We start from the raw sequence: 18982 nt of genomic DNA on the forward strand, positions 1-18982 counted from the left end.
GTTGTTGTTCCAACTGAGTCTTTGATAGGTCCCTCTCATTTTCATATTTTGGGCAGACAAAAAACACATGTTCCACAGTCTCCTTTTGATTGCATATGTCAGTTTCCAGATGCATGTTTTCCAATGAGATGTAACGATGAATTAGTTTGGTATGACCTAATCTTATTCTACTAATCATGTCCTCTTCTCTCTTACTTTCCCCAATGTCTTTTCCACTCCAACCTCCATGCCACTGCTATGCACATGTGTAGAACAAATTGAGTTTCTGGTATGGATCGGGAAATGACACACCATTGGAGAAGAAGTCGCTTTCATCTTCCTGCAGTATCCCATTACCATCCCTGGCTCCATGTTTTGTCAGCGATCAGTAACTAAAATACTCATATACACTGCTCTTAATCATACTGGTCTCCAAACAGTCCCTGACCTCAGCAAAGCAGGACACTTCTTCCTGTGTGCACAGAGAAGTCAATTGCAGGTTACCGGTCTGGAGGTAAGTCTGACAGCGTCAGAAATTTTAAGTTCCCTTTCTTATCAGAGATCCTACATTGATGTGATTGGTAAGAGGATTTACTTGCATGGAAAAAGTACAGAAATTAACAGGTAAAACACTGCTTGAGACCTTTTATGACTTTGGTTGGGATGAGGAATTACTTATGAGGAAAAACTGAACTAAATTGAAACATTAACAGAGATTCAGAGAGCAGCAGGAGAAATCGGAAACACCAGACTCTTATGTGCATACCAAATGGACACCACAACCCTGGTCGAAAAAGCTTGCACAACGACAAGTATAAGATACTAGTATATAAATATTCGTCATTCCCTCACAATCAAAAGCCCTACTCCACTACTTCAAGTAATTCACGTTACTTCAAGACAAAATTTCATCAGAGAAAATAAAGGAGTTTGTGGATATCTTGCTGGACTCTCTCTCTTCCCCTAGTGGTAAGGAGGGACCTTTTCACCCACGTTCAGTGACTAAATTGTGAACTGATGATGGTTTCCTGGCTCCTGTGGCAGCTAGCTGCAGCTTGTTGCCTGGCCTTGGCTAGCTGGCTCCCCCACTCCAGCAGACTAATTGTATGAGTTGATGATTTCAGAAATTAGTTAAGCAAAGCTCAAAAATGTGAAATAACACTTGTATTGAACCCAATGAAAACAGGCTAAATAGGTCTCGCACAGAGAGAGAAAACCTTGAAGACAACATAGTACAAATATCTTGAATAAAACCACTGAATGTAATACATTTTCTCTCTCTCTTTCTCTCTCTTTGCATACAATAGAATAGTTTGTATGATTTTGTCACCTATTTGCAAAAATGTGCCCATGATTTCAAACAATGAATTCAAATAGTGGAGAAAAATTGTAATATGGAAGAATAAATGAATCAGTCTACAGTTAAAATGTAATCAGGAGAATATTCCTGATAAGATGGTTATTAATCTTTTTTTCCTTGTTTGTGGGGACAGTCTGTGAGAAAGCCATCCCATGAGGCACAGATGGTCTCCTCTTTGGACAAAGCATATTACTATATATGCAGTGTGTGATATTGAAAGGGATTTGTTGGTATAGGGTATTTACTGAAATAAATTCAGTCATAATGCCACAGTGTGACCTGACCCAATACCAATGTTGGGCCACTTCTTTCAGTATCATGCAGTTTCCTCTTTGAGAGCTCTCTCAGCTGTAACGTAGAGTTAGTTTCTTCTTTGAGAAAGTTTATGTTTCTGAAAAGACTGTCTACGCAGCTTTTGTTGTGATGCTTTTTGACCCTGTTACTGAGCACAATTAGCACAATTGTAAAAAAAAAAAAAAAAAAAAAAAGGTAGGCCTACTAGTAACATGTATAGTTGTACTGCATTGGTTGTTTCCATACATGTATTTGTACATCAGAGGTTTGAGTATAATTGAAGCTCATGTAAATAGCCTCTGCCATAACAGAGAAACATTTGCAACAACCTGGAAAGTGTATTCCAAAGGTTGCAAATAAACATTCAAACAACAAATGTTGTCACAGTTGTTGACACAACTTTCGGGTTGCCAGGTTATGGAAAATCCACCTCCAGTATTATGTTTGTCTTTTTAGTTCTTTAATTCATTGGGGTGACCTCTCCAAGCTCCAAATGTCTACTGGAAAAGGGCTGCAGGACATTTGAACCAAAATCAATTTGTAAACGTCTTGTTAAGAGAACACAACTGCAGACTGTTTATAATCTTACAAAGTTTTCAATAAAATTAAAAAACAAACAAAAACAAACTATACATTATCAGCTTTACTGCTTACTTTTTGCTGTGTCTCAAAACAACTGCACTAAAACAACACGCAGCTATGATCTGCATGGCAAAGAGTGCATTTTACTGTGACTACGAAGACAGCTCTTTAAATTCCGCTGTCACTTCTTTTTTTTTCTTTTTTTTTTTTCAATGTCTGCCACGGACAGTTATGCTCTGTAAAGCTCAACGGTGAGCACTGCACAGGTTCCGGGTTGTAAACCAATAGAGAACAACGCGAAATGAACTTGAAGTTCACCGATTTTGTCTTCAAAATAAAAGCACCAAACTCTTTTATGCTTGGTGTTCGTTTTTTTCTACCCGCACGAGCTAGTCTCGAGGATTGCGGTGACGTGAAGCTTAAGTCAAGTTGCATCATCATTTAGAGCTAAATGACATGTTTTATATACAGTATTTATACCTATATTTGACCTTACCTGTCAATTCAATTTCCTTTCGTACATCTTGTGCAAAAACCTGTTGTTGGATCCCTATACCCCTCTTCATTAGGCCACTGGTGTGAAAAATGCAACTTCATGAGCAAAATCAACACGTATTGCCTACAGTGCAAAACACTGGACGTTTTGTAAGTTCCTACTTATTGTGACACATGAGTTAGTAGCTTATTGAGTAATTGAGCTCTCTTAGCTTATTGAGTTCAAGGGCTTTTATTTTGGAAAAAAGGCGTAGCCTATCTCAAACATCCCTGCTCGCTTAGCGGTGGTCGAACCAGCTAAGATGGAAAAGGACATCTGCAGTTATGTCACATCACACCAGAGGAGTTGATCTGAGTGGGGAACAGACGCGGTGCGCTTTGCATGTGCACGTTGCTTTGTGTTGTAGCATTTCCTCACTGTCTTAATGGCGAGTAGTATTTGCTTTAATTGAAAATCATCACTTACCGTAGTAAACCAGATGTTTATTGAAGTACAATGTCGGTTTGATAAGATCACCATAGGGTGAGCCTGTGATTTAATTTACTCGTCAGGGTTGATCCGGTGGAGTCGATGAAGCTGGTTCACTCTAAATTTAACCGGATTTGTCATTTTTCGGATGTATGATAGGCTACAGTGTAGAACAGCACCGCCTGACTGTATACTATACCTGCATAACCAATAAGTCACAATGGAGGTCGGTGCCGAAAATTCAAAGATACCATGTGATGAGACAGATTATGCTCTGAAACCCTTGGATCTCAAAGTGAACGCCGGGAGGAGAGCGGACGTAGAGGCTCAGAGACCCACATGGAGCGGACGGCTGGAGTTCATCCTGGCATCGGTCGGCTATGCTGTGGGACTCGGCAATGTCTGGAGGTTTCCCTACCTGTGCTACAGCAGCGGTGGAGGTGAGACTGTCTAAGAGGTCAAGAATGCTGGTATACAGATGTACTTAACCTACAGTGAAATAGGGGTCCATTTTCCATATAGCTCCTTGAGGGTGGTGCTGTTGTATAGCCAACAAAATGCATACAATAGCCGCTAAAAGCAGACGGGATCAATTTGATAGGGCCATAGATAATGAAAAGAGACGTACATCATCAAACATGAAATACTTGTTTTGTTTTGTTTCAGAAATGTATTCATTTATATTTCAGAAAATATTCTCACCAATAATTTACACACAATTGTTTTGAATTACAAAAGAAGAATCAGCAACCTTAAAGAAATGTTATACAAGCCAATTTTTTTCCTCATGGTCATGATTCACTATGTCATAACAATGACTCAGCAAGATTCAGTACGGAAACGGTACCCGTTGTTAAGCAAGAGCTTCAGCGCAATTAATTGATTATCATTCTCACTGAATTGAAATAAGTGTTTATTGCTTATTAAGATGTGGGTGAACACTAATAAGCCATCAAGCCCACAGTTATAAATAAAAGAAAGTAATTCATAAATGAATGCCCAGGTCTGAGTTTTCCCTGAGAATAGAGGGTTATGTGTTTTTCATAGTTAAAGGATAAGTCTACAAAAAGAAAAAGCTACAAAAGATATTTAGCCTATGTGACCTCAAACCCTGGCATTCCCGAAATGAGTTTCTATCAATAGATTACCACAGGTTATAAGTGATTTGTTAAACATTAGTTAATACTTTATTAATTACTTATAAAGTCATCAGTAACAACTTAACTGTTAAATATGTTTTATCTTAACAGTGACAGCAGCTACCACATCATGTTTATCTCTCCAGGCAGCATTACTCAGGAGGAACCTATAAAGCATCTTCTCTTTCTTCTTCTGGTTCAGGTGCCTTCATAGTCCCTTATCTCATCATGGTGCTCCTGTGTGGCATTCCTCTGCTCTTCATGGAGTTTGCTATCGGGCAGTACACTCGTTTAGGGCCAGTGCATGCGCTCGCCAAAATTTGTCCTTTGTTAAAAGGTGAGTGACTCTCCAGGCCAAAGGCTCCTCATGTGATGAGGATGAACATCTGATGGATTTTCCTTCATTAACACACAATGTTTTTTCCACAATCGGAGCTTGCATAAAATAGGACATTTATGTATGCATGTGTTGCTGTGCTCACTTCTAAATGCAATAAATTACTTAATCCTTATTATCCAAATATTTGCATTAAAATTATTTCAATAGGCTACATTGCCAAAACTAACAGGTCCATCCCCTAATACCTTTGTAGAAAACAAAATTCAGGGATCAGTGATTTCATCAAGCAAAAGAATGATAAAATAATACGAAGTTCCACCAGAGAAAGCAGACAAATGTGCCACTACCCATGTAAGCTCATTCAGGCCAATGACTGATCTAAAGGAATATATATCAGGGACTGAGGCTTTATTGTTTTGTTTTTTTCCTTCACTACATTTTTGAGACGAGGAAAAGGTTGATACAATTCATTGAACAAATTACTACCCCCAAAAAGTTGATTATTAACTATCAGTCCCAGAAATCCCAATCAATCAACACAGTATGTAAACAAAGAGCTCCACATTTTTGAGTTAGATCATTACAGCAGAGGGCTAGGCATCAGAGTAGGAATATAAAATAGTCTAAACAGTATTGTCCTATCAACTGATCTGGATCATTTAATAAGAGGCTGATACATTGTTCATTTATTTAAAATTTGTAACAAAAAATTTAAAATAAAAGATTAGACAGGACTTTATTTCTCTCCATGGGCAGGGCAGTTAAATGCAGTAACAAATATTTGCTGTTATTATTAGAATCATTTGTTAGGGGAAACGACATGTATAGCTGAATAGAACGGAGAACAGGAAATAAGAAAATAAATGACACAATAAACTAGCCTGCAGTTGTGTACCAATAAGCTTTACTGGAAGTGATGATTGATTGATTTAATTTAACACTCAAACATTTTATGAAAGTTAGCACTGGTTCCTGTTAGTTGTAAAAAAAACTTGTATGTATTTGCTGTTCCCATCAACGTGTAGTTATCAAGTAACATGGCATATGCGCTGACTTACAGGTGAATAAGGAAAAAAAGCAAAAAAACAGCAATAGTTTATTAATGTCGGGAGTAAAGTAGATCCTTCCGTGAGGGAAGAATGCACTGAAATCTTCCCAGTCATGTATTTAAAGCTGGTGCAGAGACGCCCTCAGGATTGACCAGGTGATGACGATGATTGACAGACAACCTTAAAAACAGGTATAATTATATATTATATGTATCTTATCAAACATGACACAACATGACCGAAAGCAAATTCTTCATCTAATTAAAGATGAGTTGCTGTAGTGAATCTCGCCTAAAGCCAAAATACTTCACAGATGGGTAAATCTTCTTTCAGGTTGTCATAAACCTACACAATTGCTGTTTAAAAATTTACTTGGATGAGCTGTTGCAGTGGTTTTACACTGACTGGCCACTGAGTGAACTTACAGTCATACAGTAAATGAAAATGTGTCCTGTTTGATAGGTTGTAACGTCTTTTTATATCTGCCATGGGAGTCTTGTATTTGGTTTGTTTTGCCAAGATATCCAAAAATGTCACAATTGCAGTTATATGTGATGGGAAGTTCGGCCAGGAGCCAAGGAACAAGCTAAGCTTTAAGCTTTTTCAGAAATCTTTTGAAAAGTTTTTTGTACATTGTGAGATAGGAATTTGTCACTTGTTTTCTCAGGACATACTGCTTTAAATAAATTAAAAAAAAAATCTTGCACGTTTATCCCATGATCCTCTGTCATTATGTGCTTGATGGTCCAGATCCAAATGAATATTTAAAACTGATAAATTTTTAACCGTGGTGAAGGCATGCTCTTTTCTGAGTGCCTCTAAGTTTGTAACAAAGTTTTTCTATTTAATAAATGAATTGTTTTAACATGTTGATGGATGAGAACTTGTTAAGCAAAATTTACAATCACTATAATCAGTGTATTTCTTTTTTTTTTTTTACTTCATGTTTTATCAAAAGTACATTCTTGGATTTCTTTCTGTAATTGAATCCATTTTAAATTCACATGAAAGAAATTGTCAAATAATTCGAACGTGAACCAATATTCTTAAATTCTGCATATTTGAATGATAGTTAAATCAAATGTGGGTGACTGGAGGTGTGTTTCTTACAGTCCACATAAGTTGTTAAAACAAATTGTAAACATCCGGCTAATTGTGGCTCAGTACAACGGGTTGTTTGTTTTAAGGGGTTATAGTGCTCATGAAAAAATCACACACATCAGGAGGTATTTGCAAAACTGTAAATCAAACATGTGAATGAACTGGGATGTGTGGACTTGGAGAGCACTGACAGTCACTTGGCAGCTCATCAAACAAGACCCCAGCCATCAACAATCAGTACTTATGGGTGTGAATTGAAAATGATATCTGCCTTGTTCTAACTTAAGATTTTTCTCCATAGTTTTCTTATCTCCTTAAAGACAGAGATTATCTACCCGGTCAAAACGTATGGGTCCTTCACTTGATTTATCGCTCATTTCTTCCTGGTTAATGCTCTGTGCTAAACAAGGGCCAAAAGCAGGTAGTTTTTCTGTATGTTCTTTTTGAATGATTTCCCTGTGCAACCCAAGTGCAGTTTACTGTGATGTACCTGTGATCAGTGATTCAGATGCCCACAAATATCTATCACAAATCAACAAACATGCTCATTTGTAATTCACTGCAGTAGGCTTGATCATAGCATCATTTTAGCTGGAGAAATTTTTTTACCTCTCAGGACTGTGTTGATTGTCCAATTTGTTTCAATGAGGGCAATGTACTTAACAGGTGAAGCATGACAGGGTAATGAACTAAGAACTGGAGACAGAGGAGGATAGCTCTAACTGATTCCCTCTATCTTTGTGTGTGTGTCCCCCCCCCGCCGCCCCGCCTTGTTATTGAGTCCAGCAGACTGATATGTTTTGTCATTTGGAAATGAGGCATCACTGCACCACGTGGAGTTTGTCTGGTGTACCAGTGGAGCACTCGACCATGTAAGCTAGACGTGTAGACTGAAAGAGGCAAATAGGCAATAACAAAGGAAGGAGTGCTCAACGTGGACTATACCCAGTGGTTCTAGCTGATCCTGGAGCTCAGAGGGGGCTTCCCTCGGCTCTGTCATGATGTTGACACAGAGTTGTTTTTCAGTCGCCTCTCCTTCCACTTTATCAGATAGTGAGATTGGATCCAGTGGAGCATGGCATTCCAGCCTGTCCACAACAAGTAGGAAAAAAATGTTTTCAGGAGGCAAGGTTTTTATATACCTCTGAAAACAGCAGAGAGAATTGTCCTCGCTTTTGCTGCCGTCATTGGAAAACTCACACAAAGATAAACAAATATGGCAAAGAAAACATGATGCAAAAAGTCAGGAGCAGGAACAGAAATTTTGGAAATTCGCTTGTTTGCTTTCTTGCTGAAAATGCGATGAGAAGTTTGATGCCGCTTTATAAGTCTTGTATGCTGTGTATGTTTTCTTAGCTAAGCACAAAGACTGGAAACAGGAGGAAACAGCCAGCTTGGCTCCAAACAAAATATGAGGTAAACATGACAGTTAGTTGTTATGGGGGTTGTGGCCAGATGATTTCTTGGCCAGGACCTGCAACAAGAAATAGTCAAGTCCAACACCCCTTTTTTATACAGATTAAACAAACAAGATATTATATTTTATATATTTTATATGAGGTGCTAGTATGTGATGTAGTCCATTTTGAGCGATGCAGGCTAGCTATTTCCCCATTTCCAGTCTTCGTGCTAAGCCAAGTTAAACTGACTGCTTGCTCCAGCTACATATTTATCATGTATGTGAGAAAGATGTTCAATTTTCTCATCAAACTCCCTGCAAGAAAGTGAATAAGTGTATTTCCCAAAATGTTGAACTAGTCCTTTAAACAACTGTTCTCAGAATATAAAAGTTTACAGTTCTTTTGTTGTGACAGATATTTCATAAGTACTCCTCTTGTATTTAACAGTGATAAAAACCTGTCTGCTCTACTGAAGTGTCCTTAAAAATAATGAACCTATACCTGCTCTACCTGTCAGGCTTTTTAGCTGAGTCATTGCCCTGAGTTCCCTGAGGGGGAGACAGTTGAAAAATTAGAAACGCACATATAGCACACATAGACATACACACCCCAACCTGAAACCTGACACACAGCCAGGAACCACAGGTGTTAAAAGACTGAATAATTTACATCTGTTGGAGGACTTTGATCTCACCTTTACTCACTTTGGTCAAGACCTTGTTATATTCACCAGCCAAATGACACAGTGGAATTTCTAATCCATGGCTCAAGGAATTCCTTTTATCTGTGGCCGAGTTTGCTTGACTTCACCTTGGCCACCACTGACCAGAGATTACCCGTCTTCTCTGTTGTCTGTCTTTATATGAAGCCTACATTATACTACCCATAATTCTAAACCTGGGCCAAAATAATTGACACTTCATTGCAAAATATGGAGTTTGAGAGGGATTTTATTACAATTTTAAGAAGTAAAGTGTACAATTTCTTCCCCTACAAGTGGCATGGCTTCTGCAGAGTTGTCTCTCAGTTCTGTCTTTTTTCCCGCCGCGTGTCACTTTGCAGGTGTTGGTCTGGCCACAGTTGTTATCTCCTTTGTGTTCTCCACGTACTACAATGTGCTCATGAGCTGGGCACTTTACTATTTCTTCAACTCGTTCGGAGCGACGCTACCCTGGAAGTCTTGCAACAACACTTGGAATGCCATCGAAAACTGCTCCAGTGGTTTCCCCGGCAACGCCACCCACCTGCAGTCTGCCAGTCAACAGTTCTTCGAGTGAGGAGACTTCAGTTCCTTTATTAAGTGCAGAAATTTACTGTATCTATGTATTGACAGTATTTGTAGAACCACTCTAGCTGTTTTTTTTCCTCTGTCATACTTACTGCACAAACATCCATCTTCTTACTACAGAGTGATGGGTCTTACATGAAAACACATCATCTGTCAGAGTTTTTGAGGAAATCACTTGCTGTTTGTATGTTCACTCTTCTTTTTCCATTTTTCCAGCCACAGGCTTCTGGAGAAAACCAATGGCATTGAAGAAGCTGGTGGCCTTCGCTGGGAACTCGTTGGCTATCTCCTTATTTCCTGGGTCATTGTGTATTTTTGCATATTTAAAGGAGTTAAATCCACTGGCAAGGTCAGAATCATGCTGCTTTTCTGCAAGATGTGTTTTTGCATAGTGGTTATTGTGATATCTTTTTGTGTTGGTCCCAGTCTTTGATTTCATTGTTTGAAAACATGTTGTCTTCTGACATTGTGTCTTGTAATACCGGGGATAAAGACAAGGACTTTTATAGGTTTACAGGAATATAGTGTATAGTCTGTAGTCTGTAGGTTAAGTCAATCGTTTCACAGATGAGATCTACAATATTAACTGTTTGTAATTCGGAAAAGTGTTTGTACAATGCACTTTTGATGCGTTGTAGTCTGCAGTATATACACACAAATCATCTTCAGAGGTCTCACAGAAAACTGGTCCAGCACGCTCATCTGTCACAGCCTCACCTAAACAACAAACCCACCCACTGATCAATTTCTGCTCTTCACTCTTTGTGTCACACAGGTCGTGTACTTCACCGCTGTATTTCCGTACTTCATCTTGTTCGCCCTGCTCATCAATAATGTGCAGCTTCCTGGAGCCAAAACTGGGATCCTCTTCTTTTTGACGCCTGTCTGGAGCAAACTGTTCGAAGTGAAGGTGAAACTCTGTTAATGAATGAGTAACAGAAAAAAATAGGCTACTCCTTAGGAACTTGGTTACACATTGGCTCAATACAGTAGAGACTAACTCTGTATTATTTTCCTCGGTTCAAATAATAGGTTTAATTTTTGGTTTGCTCAAAATTTAAAAAAAAAGCACACTTCAATTGTTCCCAGTAGAAATTAAACAGTGGAAAATTTGACTTTTAGGTAATCAGAGGACAGAAAGCTAAACTATAGTGATAGTTTCCCTTTGATATTAAGTGAAATCCAGAGCAGGAGCTCACAAATGCCGAAAACTGTAATGTGAAGGATTCAAGACTCTTCAGACTTTGGCAGAAAAGGTTTTGTTCATGTAGGATCCCATTACTCAGGGTAAAAAAAAAAAGAAGCTGATTAAGAAAACTGGGCCTTTCAAACCGCTTAAAATGAAACAATGCTAAAATGAATTGTCATGCTCTCCTTTTATCTTCATCCTAGGTTTGGGTTCATGCAGCTGCTCAGGTGTTTAACTCCCTTGGAATAGCTTTTGGCTCCATGATTTCGATGGCTAGTTACAACAAGTTCAACAACAACATTCTCAGGTAAAGACTGAATGTTTGGAAAGGTTATACTATGTCTTTAACTTTAAAGATAAAATCCGTTTTCTTATATTATCAGTAAAAAAAAAGTAGTTTATTGGACTTGGATATTATACTTAATAGCCCAGGCATGTTAACAGCACATTCATTATATAACAAGACAAACACTTATCAATGTTGATTTTTTTTTTTTTCCTTTTTGATTCTCTGAAAATACATTTCAGGCCACAATGTCAGACATCAAATACCACTGATTTCAATTACAAATACATAAAAGAAAAATGTCATGCTTACCTTTTTCCAAAACCATCCACTGTACAGTTGACAGTGTGTTGTGAGGTGAACAGCAGTGCTCTCAGTTGTCTGCATTGTTGTGGCAGCTTCCACATGGCTTGGGGACAGATTGTTTATGGAAGACGCTCAACTTTTGGTCTCTTCTTTTGGTGTCAACTCCGTACTAAAAAGGTCACTACTGTCCTGCAGAGAACTGAAATGAACCCTGTCTGCTAAACTCCCTGCCATCCACATTGGAGGGAGAAATAGGTTTGATAGGAAATTAAGTTTTATTAGTAAGTATTATTAGTTTATTTAGACCAGGAGGAGATGAGGGGTGTTTAAATATAGTTTCCATTATCCCACAAAGTAGGCCTCAGATTCTGTGTTGGATGCGGAAAATAAACCAAAATAATGCCCTACATTATTTACCTGCCAGAGACAGTTTTTACTGTCATTTCTGTTTTTTTACAACTGTTTTTGACCGTATGAGAGCTTGGTGATCTAGCAGGAAAACTTAAAACGGCTGTCTTGATGTTTCTCATATAATACAACTGGATTGAAATGGTTTATTTTATCCTCCTTCTTTCCCAGGGATGCTTTGATTGTGTCATTTGCCAACTCCTTCACTAGTATCCTGGCTGGCTTTGTGATCTTCTCAGCTATTGGCTACATGGCTCATATACATAACCTCCCGGTGGACAACATAGCTACAGACGGTGAGCATCAAGCCTGGAAAGACTATTGCACCACAATTACATAGCTTTGTTTGATTGTAAGTATCTAAACAGTTAAAGAGAATCATGGACCTGATGTGTAATATAGTATATATGCCAGAAATAGAGCAGACATATAAATAGATATTAAATTCTAATGTCGAGTGTACTGTAGTTGTTTTTGTTTTGATCCTCCAGGGAGCTTTTTTTTCTCCCTTTTTATGGTAAAACAAAACACAAATTTCAAAATGTACATGTCTACACTGAATAACAGTGCAGGTCGCAGAAGGACAAAATAGTGGAAATCTACAGTTTCTTAAGGCAGCACTCCACCGATTTTACACAAGGTTTTGTCGTCATGAGGAGCACTACTCACCCTATAAAAACAGTTGTATAACGTCTGCTGTGGCTCTAGAGGATCTTTCTAAAGTACAAAACAATAATCTTTAACTGAAAACCTACATTACACACACATAGCTGCAACATGAACACAACTTTATTGTGCGTGTGTACTGGAGTAACTTACTTAACCAAAGCGGGCAGATGTGTGGGTCAGAAAGGAGGGTTGTAGGTTAGCTGAATGAGAAAGCAGTGGTTCTTTGAGCAGAGTTTAAAAAAAACAAAAACAAAGTGTTTTTTTTTTTCTTTAGTAACTCAGTGTTTAAATACCATCTGAACAGGAGCTTTGTCAGTTTAGTGATGCATTATTAAAAACAGCAACAACATGTGTTCAGCCTCTGGGTCAGATAAGAATCCCGTGAAGCGATCACAACACTGTATCTCTGTCAGCTCGAATCACACTGTCAAATGATGACTTCCTTGTGGTCTGATGTGATCTTCCCTTTGTTTTTAATTTTCTTCAAGAGTAATCTTTACCATGTGTGTTGGCCAATTAACACACTGTATTTTCCTAATCTTCTGTCCTCCTGCATCTTTTGAAAAGGGACAGTCCCACAGTGTTTGCTGCTGACCTTTTGCTACAATCAGTTGCCAGTTCTCCTACATGCAGGTGGAAGATTAGTATGTTAGTTAGTGATTCATCCAAACTTAAGTTCATTAAAGGTAAATCCAAGAAATACCAATGAGTTATTTTGATCCCTGCAACCATCCTATAGTGACGATAGACACTGTACTTTGTTTAAATGCAATACCAACTGGAAACAAGTTAATCAGATAAATATTTTAAGACTGTGTTGCAGAGACAACATACAGATTAAATTCCCTGAATCTTTTACAATGTAAAAGAATCCTGTGCTCGATCCTCCTCCAGTCTTTACACTTAGGGTTATTTATGGATTAAACAAATAAGATGCGACATGTTAATCAGTGAGCTTTATAGGGGGTGCTAGGTGGATTTTATTACCTTTGGACCGAGCCAGGCTAGCTTCCCCTCCCCTCTCTCTAGTCTTTATGCTAAACTAATCTCAAATAACTGGCTGACACTGACGTGTGAGTGGCATCAATCCTCAAACTGAGCACTTGGCGAGAAAACGTTCAACTATTCATTTAAGGGAGAACATATAAAAAATATCTTCCAGACAACATAGGTTTAAAGTTCAGCTCACTTACTGGAAGCACAGCAGTCTCAATTTGTATACATTTGTGTATATATTTGCATTCTGTAGATTGAACAACACCTTTGCTATATCATGTCTTCAGGTCCTGGTTTGGTGTTTGTCGTGTACCCTGAAGTCCTCTCCACCATGCCCGTCTTTCAGCTGTGGGCCCCTCTGTTCTTCTTTATGCTGCTGTGTCTGGGCCTGGACAGCCAGGTAAACATCTCCACCTCTCACATAAGTGTGTGATGAAGGCGGAGAACATCTGTGAAGATGAAGCCAAGCGCTGGAGCTCTGCAAATTTGAACCTGTATTTTTCATAGCAGTGCTTTGAGATTAACATGCTCATAGTTTCACAATGGCAGTGATAATGTCATAATATTGCTAAATATACTGCTTCTATTTGTAGCCCTTGCTGTTGGCTGCTTATCACAAACAACAAATATGTGTTTTAACCAGGTCTTTGCACATGCTCTTGATTGCATCCCAGACAAAGATGCAAGAATGTCCAAAAGTCAGAACTAGTCAAAAGGGGACCAATTTCACAAAATTGATGATGGGATTACCATTATAGACTGGATATGTTTTGTGTGTGCTGCAGTTTGCAACAGTTGAGGTGGCTGTGACTTTCATAAAAGACGAGTTTGGTCCCAAAGTTCTGCATTTCCTAAAAAGAGAGGAGCTGCTAGCCCTGGCTGTGTGCATCATCGGCTTTGTCTTGGGGATTCCTCACGTTACTAAGGTACAATAAGAAACAGAAAAACAGCCACTAAATGTGGCAACCGTTACATCACTGGTGACAGTCTTTTTGTCATTTCAGTCTTTTCCTCTCTCTGACTCTTCTGCTTTCTGCACAGGGAGGCATCTATGTGTTTCAGCTGATGGACCACTACACTGCTGTGGTTTCCCTCGTGTTCTTGGCTTTGTTTGAAGTTGTAGCTGTCTGCTGGGTCTTTGGTAAGAGCCACATAATGTTCATAAGTTCAAACCCACATCCTGTTTACATTGGGAATACTTTAGACCTTTAAGCCCCTGGACTTGGTTGGTTAATTATTCATTGAATAACTCAGAAATCAGTATTTAGTGGTTTAGTGGTTTGTGGTTATTCCAAGTGTTAAATTGCCACTTGTCTTTTTCTGTCAGGTGTCCCACGTGTCTCCTTAATGGTCAAAAGGATGCAAGGAAAAACTCCAAACATTTACTTCCGTCTCTGTTGGCTGGTGCTCTGTCCTATGTTGGTGCTGGTGAGGTTTTAATTATCTGAATACAATATCCAATTGTTGCCCGGGGGTTATCAGTATACTCATATTAATAATGAAGGTTGTGTATAAGACTATCATTTTTTTTCTTCATAGTGCATACTGATCTCCAGCATTGTCCAGTACACTCCTGTTCATTATGGGAAGTACCCTTATCCAGTGTGGGCTGAATGGGTGGGCTGGGGAGTTTCACTGGTCTCTATAGTGTGGATACCACTTGGTGCGTTTCAAGAGATGTACAGCAACAAAGGCTCACTTCTTCAGGTAAGCAACCCAATAACTGTTGAGATATTTCAGTCTGGATCGAAGCGGTGAAAAACCGACCAACAAACCAACATGCTGTTACTGTGGATAAAATTTCTGGGCAGGGCTGGGTTTATGGCTGACACTTTTGAATGAGAGATAAGTTAAATATATTCTACTTTCTATTCCTCAGAAATAACTGAGATTGTTTTACTGACTGTGTCTTTACCTCTGTGTATTACTGCTTGAGCAGACCGGATGTGCTTGAACATAGTTTTGTAAAAGGTTGATTTTCTAAAACTTTGCCTTCTCTATCCCTCAGAGAATTAAAACAGCTGTGACTCCTACAATAGACCTGGATGCTGAAGATCCTTTGCCGGAAAAACAAAATCTTGACCCGGCGTGCGAAACCTTTTTTACCTAAGTGGCATGACCATAGATAAAGCCAAAACCACGTCTGTGCATCCGTACGTATCAAACTTTGTGATACAGTTCAATTTTTAATGAAAGGCACTGTTTGATGTGATGTAAAGAATTGAATTTACTATGAGATGCAGAGTCTTTATGTTTTGGTCATGAAATTATAATTTAATCCTATTTGTTCTACCAAAGGACTTTCTTTACTCTATCTTAAGCCCACTGTAGTACTTAAATACTCAAGACACCTATTCTTTTCAGTTGACTTCAACAGAATGAAAATATTCTTTGCGCCTTGTACAAAGTGTATAAAGAAATTCTGAGATTTTGTTCATTAACCTAAAGGTTAATCTAATTTAATTAAATTTAGTAATGAGTGATCATGTTCACTCTTTAAACTATGCAGGTGTTTGTTCCAACCAAAGATTGAAATTTGAACGATTACATCATCCCCTTTGGTTGGTTAATCTGTAAAAATGCCTGGTGTATGCAGCGACGGTTTCTCTTGCAATGTGTGATAAATGTCAGTGAGTTTGTGTAGTGTAAGTGCATTCCGCTCTTATGGCAATCAGAGGCTTATTAACTTTTTAATATATTTACAGTTTAAATCATTTAAATGCCACATAGGAACTAGAAATAACCTCTTGACTGCTTGTTACTGATAGCAGCCTGGGTGTGTTGTTAATTCCAAGACATAACAGAACAATACAGGTTAAAATTTACCGTATTATTTATTTACCAATACCCTTTAACACTGCCAGTTGTCTGTCTGTGTTGAGCCAAAACTTCAGAGCTCTAACCTCAAGCTTTGTCACTGGTATTTGCACGTCATTCGCCATTTAAAATGTCTTGACTTTATGACTTGCGTGAACTGCCTGAATGCATTGTTAGTTTTGACCTCTGGGAGTCCTGACAAGTCTCATTTTTAGTAGGAAGAGCAGTTTCTGCGTGGCCTGCAAATGTCTAGCCTCTGAACTGCTGAATAGAAGCAAGCTGCAAACAATTTGTTTTTTAACTTCAGTGTCTGTGTTCAGAAATATTTTTAGCCTGTGGTTTACATAGACTTTCCAGTGCACAAACACCATTTACATAAAGTGAAAAACCCTTGAACACACATAATCAGAGGGGTTAAAATGAAATCACAAAGCATAAACAGAACCAGACAAATATAATTTTTGTTCAAATTACGGACATCATTTTTCATAAAGACTTATTTGACCATCACCTGTGTTCAGTTCCCTCGATAATGAGTTAGTGAGTGATGTGATCGGGGCAGCAGGTTAATGTTATACCCATGTGTACTGAGCTCAGATGCAAATGTGTGACATAGTGCTTGCTTTTTTTCTACTCTCTGCAGATTGAGGAATGATTCAATACATATGACGTTTTTTGACATTATTTTTTAACTATCTTGGCGCAGGTAACTCACAGAAGTTTTAGAGATTATAAATGGTGCCTTTGATCTACTGCCATAAAGCTGAATTGGGCTAATGAGGGTAGATAATCCTCAGGGGGGCATCACTTATCTGGTAATCTGGTGACTCTCCATTCAGTTGTGCTCCATATTATATTGACGCAAAACCTACAGTTAATCACTGACTGTTTAATCTCACACTTCTTAAGAGAAAGATGTCAAAAAGTTCACTTTGGTGGAAATGTAATTTATTTGAACTCAAGCTTTAACTTTGAGATTGTGCAGTGGTGTTAAGTGATACTTTTTTTTTTAAAGATTGACCTCATGTCTCTGAAGACGAGATAGTTAGTTAGTTAGTTAGTTAGTTAGTTAGAGTTATTCTGTGTAACACTGGGAGAAAAGGGGTCAGTCAGAGTTGAAACTGTAAGCTTTGGGGTAATGTAAAATGTAGATGACCTACCTCAACTGGAAATGACCAGAGGAGATATGTGTAAAAGGCAAAGTCACACTTTAATGTGAGATTGTCTAAAAGATTGTGCCCTACCCTACAGTACGTTCTTGGCCTTTTCTGTCTTACTCAGTAGCGTATCAAACAAACCTTCACTTCAGAGTGCCTTTTATTCCAAAGTACTGAAAATAAGCTCTGATAACAGATGCACTAAACATCTGATTATGGTTTTTAAATTATTTAAAGAACAATTTCAGATGTTTCTCAACAAAGATGCATGTATTTTACATGCTCTTACTCCAGTTTTGTATTTGTTTCATATTTGTGTAAGAAACTAACCTGTAGGTCGAGAAAATAATTAATCAGGGGCTTAAAAAGTCCGTTTTTTTGAAGATCACACAAGAGAAGCATCTGTTTCATAGAAATCAGTTACCTGCCTCAAGTGCCTTTCATGATTTTATTTTTTTTATTTTTAGATAATCTATATTTAATAAAACAACCAAAACTTTTATTTATGTTGCATACTGTATATGTTGCTGTTGTAAGCTGCCTTTTTTACTGTCTTGAAATGTATTAGCTGTTTTTAAAATGTGCAAAGATGATCTAGAAGCACCTTTACAAAAATAATAGGTCACTGTTTACACTTTTTAGTAATTGGTCTTTTAATACTAAATACAATACAAATTGTAATGGGCTATTAACATAATGATCCACAATCTTGTTTATAAAGGTACAAAATCTTGGAACATGGACGTTTTCAAAATGTTGGTTTTCATTTCAACCTAACATCCTCTGATTTCACTGATTAATATCAGCTGCTCTGGCTGAAGTTTTATTAATCATTGAAGTTTGTGGCTGAATGAAAACAGACTCTTTTTGCTCCATGAAACAAGACTGCTCATCGCTCATGTCAGTTATTCTCTCATAATACACAAGCTCATCTCAAATTTGTATGATGTGTTACAGTTTCATGATATTGCACTGTAAGTTAGTGACCACAGTAAAAACTGTAGCGTCCTCACATTCACACACTGCAACAGTGAAGATACTAATCAGACTGTATGCAACACAACTATATATTTGCAGAGCAAGAATTTTTTATTTTTATTTCAAAACTTAAATGTATTTTCTCATGTTTTATGTTTTTGTTTGATCCTACAAATCTACAATTTCTTTACCAAATGTAATGTTGATTTTTCATATCAATTAATGAATGTTTAATTTTCTTACTATTTTCATCATATTATAACTGTGTTATGATGTGTGGTGTCTAACATTTTGTTAAATAAAAAGCCTTAATTTTTGCAGAAAGTCACTGGGGGGCAGTATAGCAGCAGGGAATGCAAAGGAGAGGCCATGAAATCTTTGCATAACTGAACTGCCTCAGTCTTTTCTACTTATCAATACAAAACTGCTCTATCTGTTGTGTCACCTACAGTGGGATCCAAGTCTGAGACCATTTTGTCATTAATTACAATATTGTTTTTTCATTTTTTTTTTTTTTAATGCATTAAACATCAAATACAGGGACTGTTCCCTCAATGTCTCTCCATGAGTATATATGTGCCTCCATAAATGTTTTTTTTTTAGTATAATTTGCTGTGACTGTAGTAAAGAAATAGCAATTTAGTAATGAATTAGATGTTAATAGTTGTTAATGGCAATTC

The 18982-nt window shown here is 37.9% G+C and overlaps 1 protein-coding gene across 3 annotated transcripts; it reads left to right on the forward strand.

Annotated features, from left to right (window-relative positions):
- The first annotated feature begins 3019 nt into the window (after positions 1-3019).
- Positions 3020-18861, forward strand: LOC111660328 (sodium- and chloride-dependent GABA transporter 1). 3 transcript variants are annotated; one of them, XM_023413563.2, is made up of 13 exons: positions 3020-3619; positions 4521-4655; positions 9271-9481; positions 9713-9845; positions 10272-10406; positions 10889-10992; positions 11857-11981; positions 13638-13750; positions 14136-14276; positions 14392-14491; positions 14678-14778; positions 14890-15057; positions 15359-18861. In XM_023413563.2, the coding sequence occupies exons 1-13, from the start codon at positions 3400-3402 to the stop codon at positions 15458-15460; spliced, it is 1788 nt and encodes a 595-aa protein (XP_023269331.1). In that variant the 5' UTR covers positions 3020-3399; the 3' UTR covers positions 15461-18861. The 3 variants fall into 3 exon arrangements, with proteins under 3 accessions (XP_023269331.1, XP_023269333.1, XP_023269332.1); XM_023413565.2 differs by lacking the exon at positions 3020-3619 and adding an exon at positions 7110-7229 and having other exon boundaries at positions 4519-4655; XM_023413564.2 differs by lacking the exon at positions 3020-3619 and having other exon boundaries at positions 4525-7229.
- The last annotated feature ends 121 nt before the right edge of the window (positions 18862-18982 follow it).

Source organism: Seriola lalandi, unplaced genomic scaffold (assembly GCF_002814215.2).
Source record: "Seriola lalandi dorsalis isolate HSWRI2012SDOR001 ecotype SW California unplaced genomic scaffold, Sedor1 jcf7180002054517, whole genome shotgun sequence".
NCBI lineage: Eukaryota > Metazoa > Chordata > Actinopteri > Carangiformes > Carangidae > Seriola > Seriola lalandi.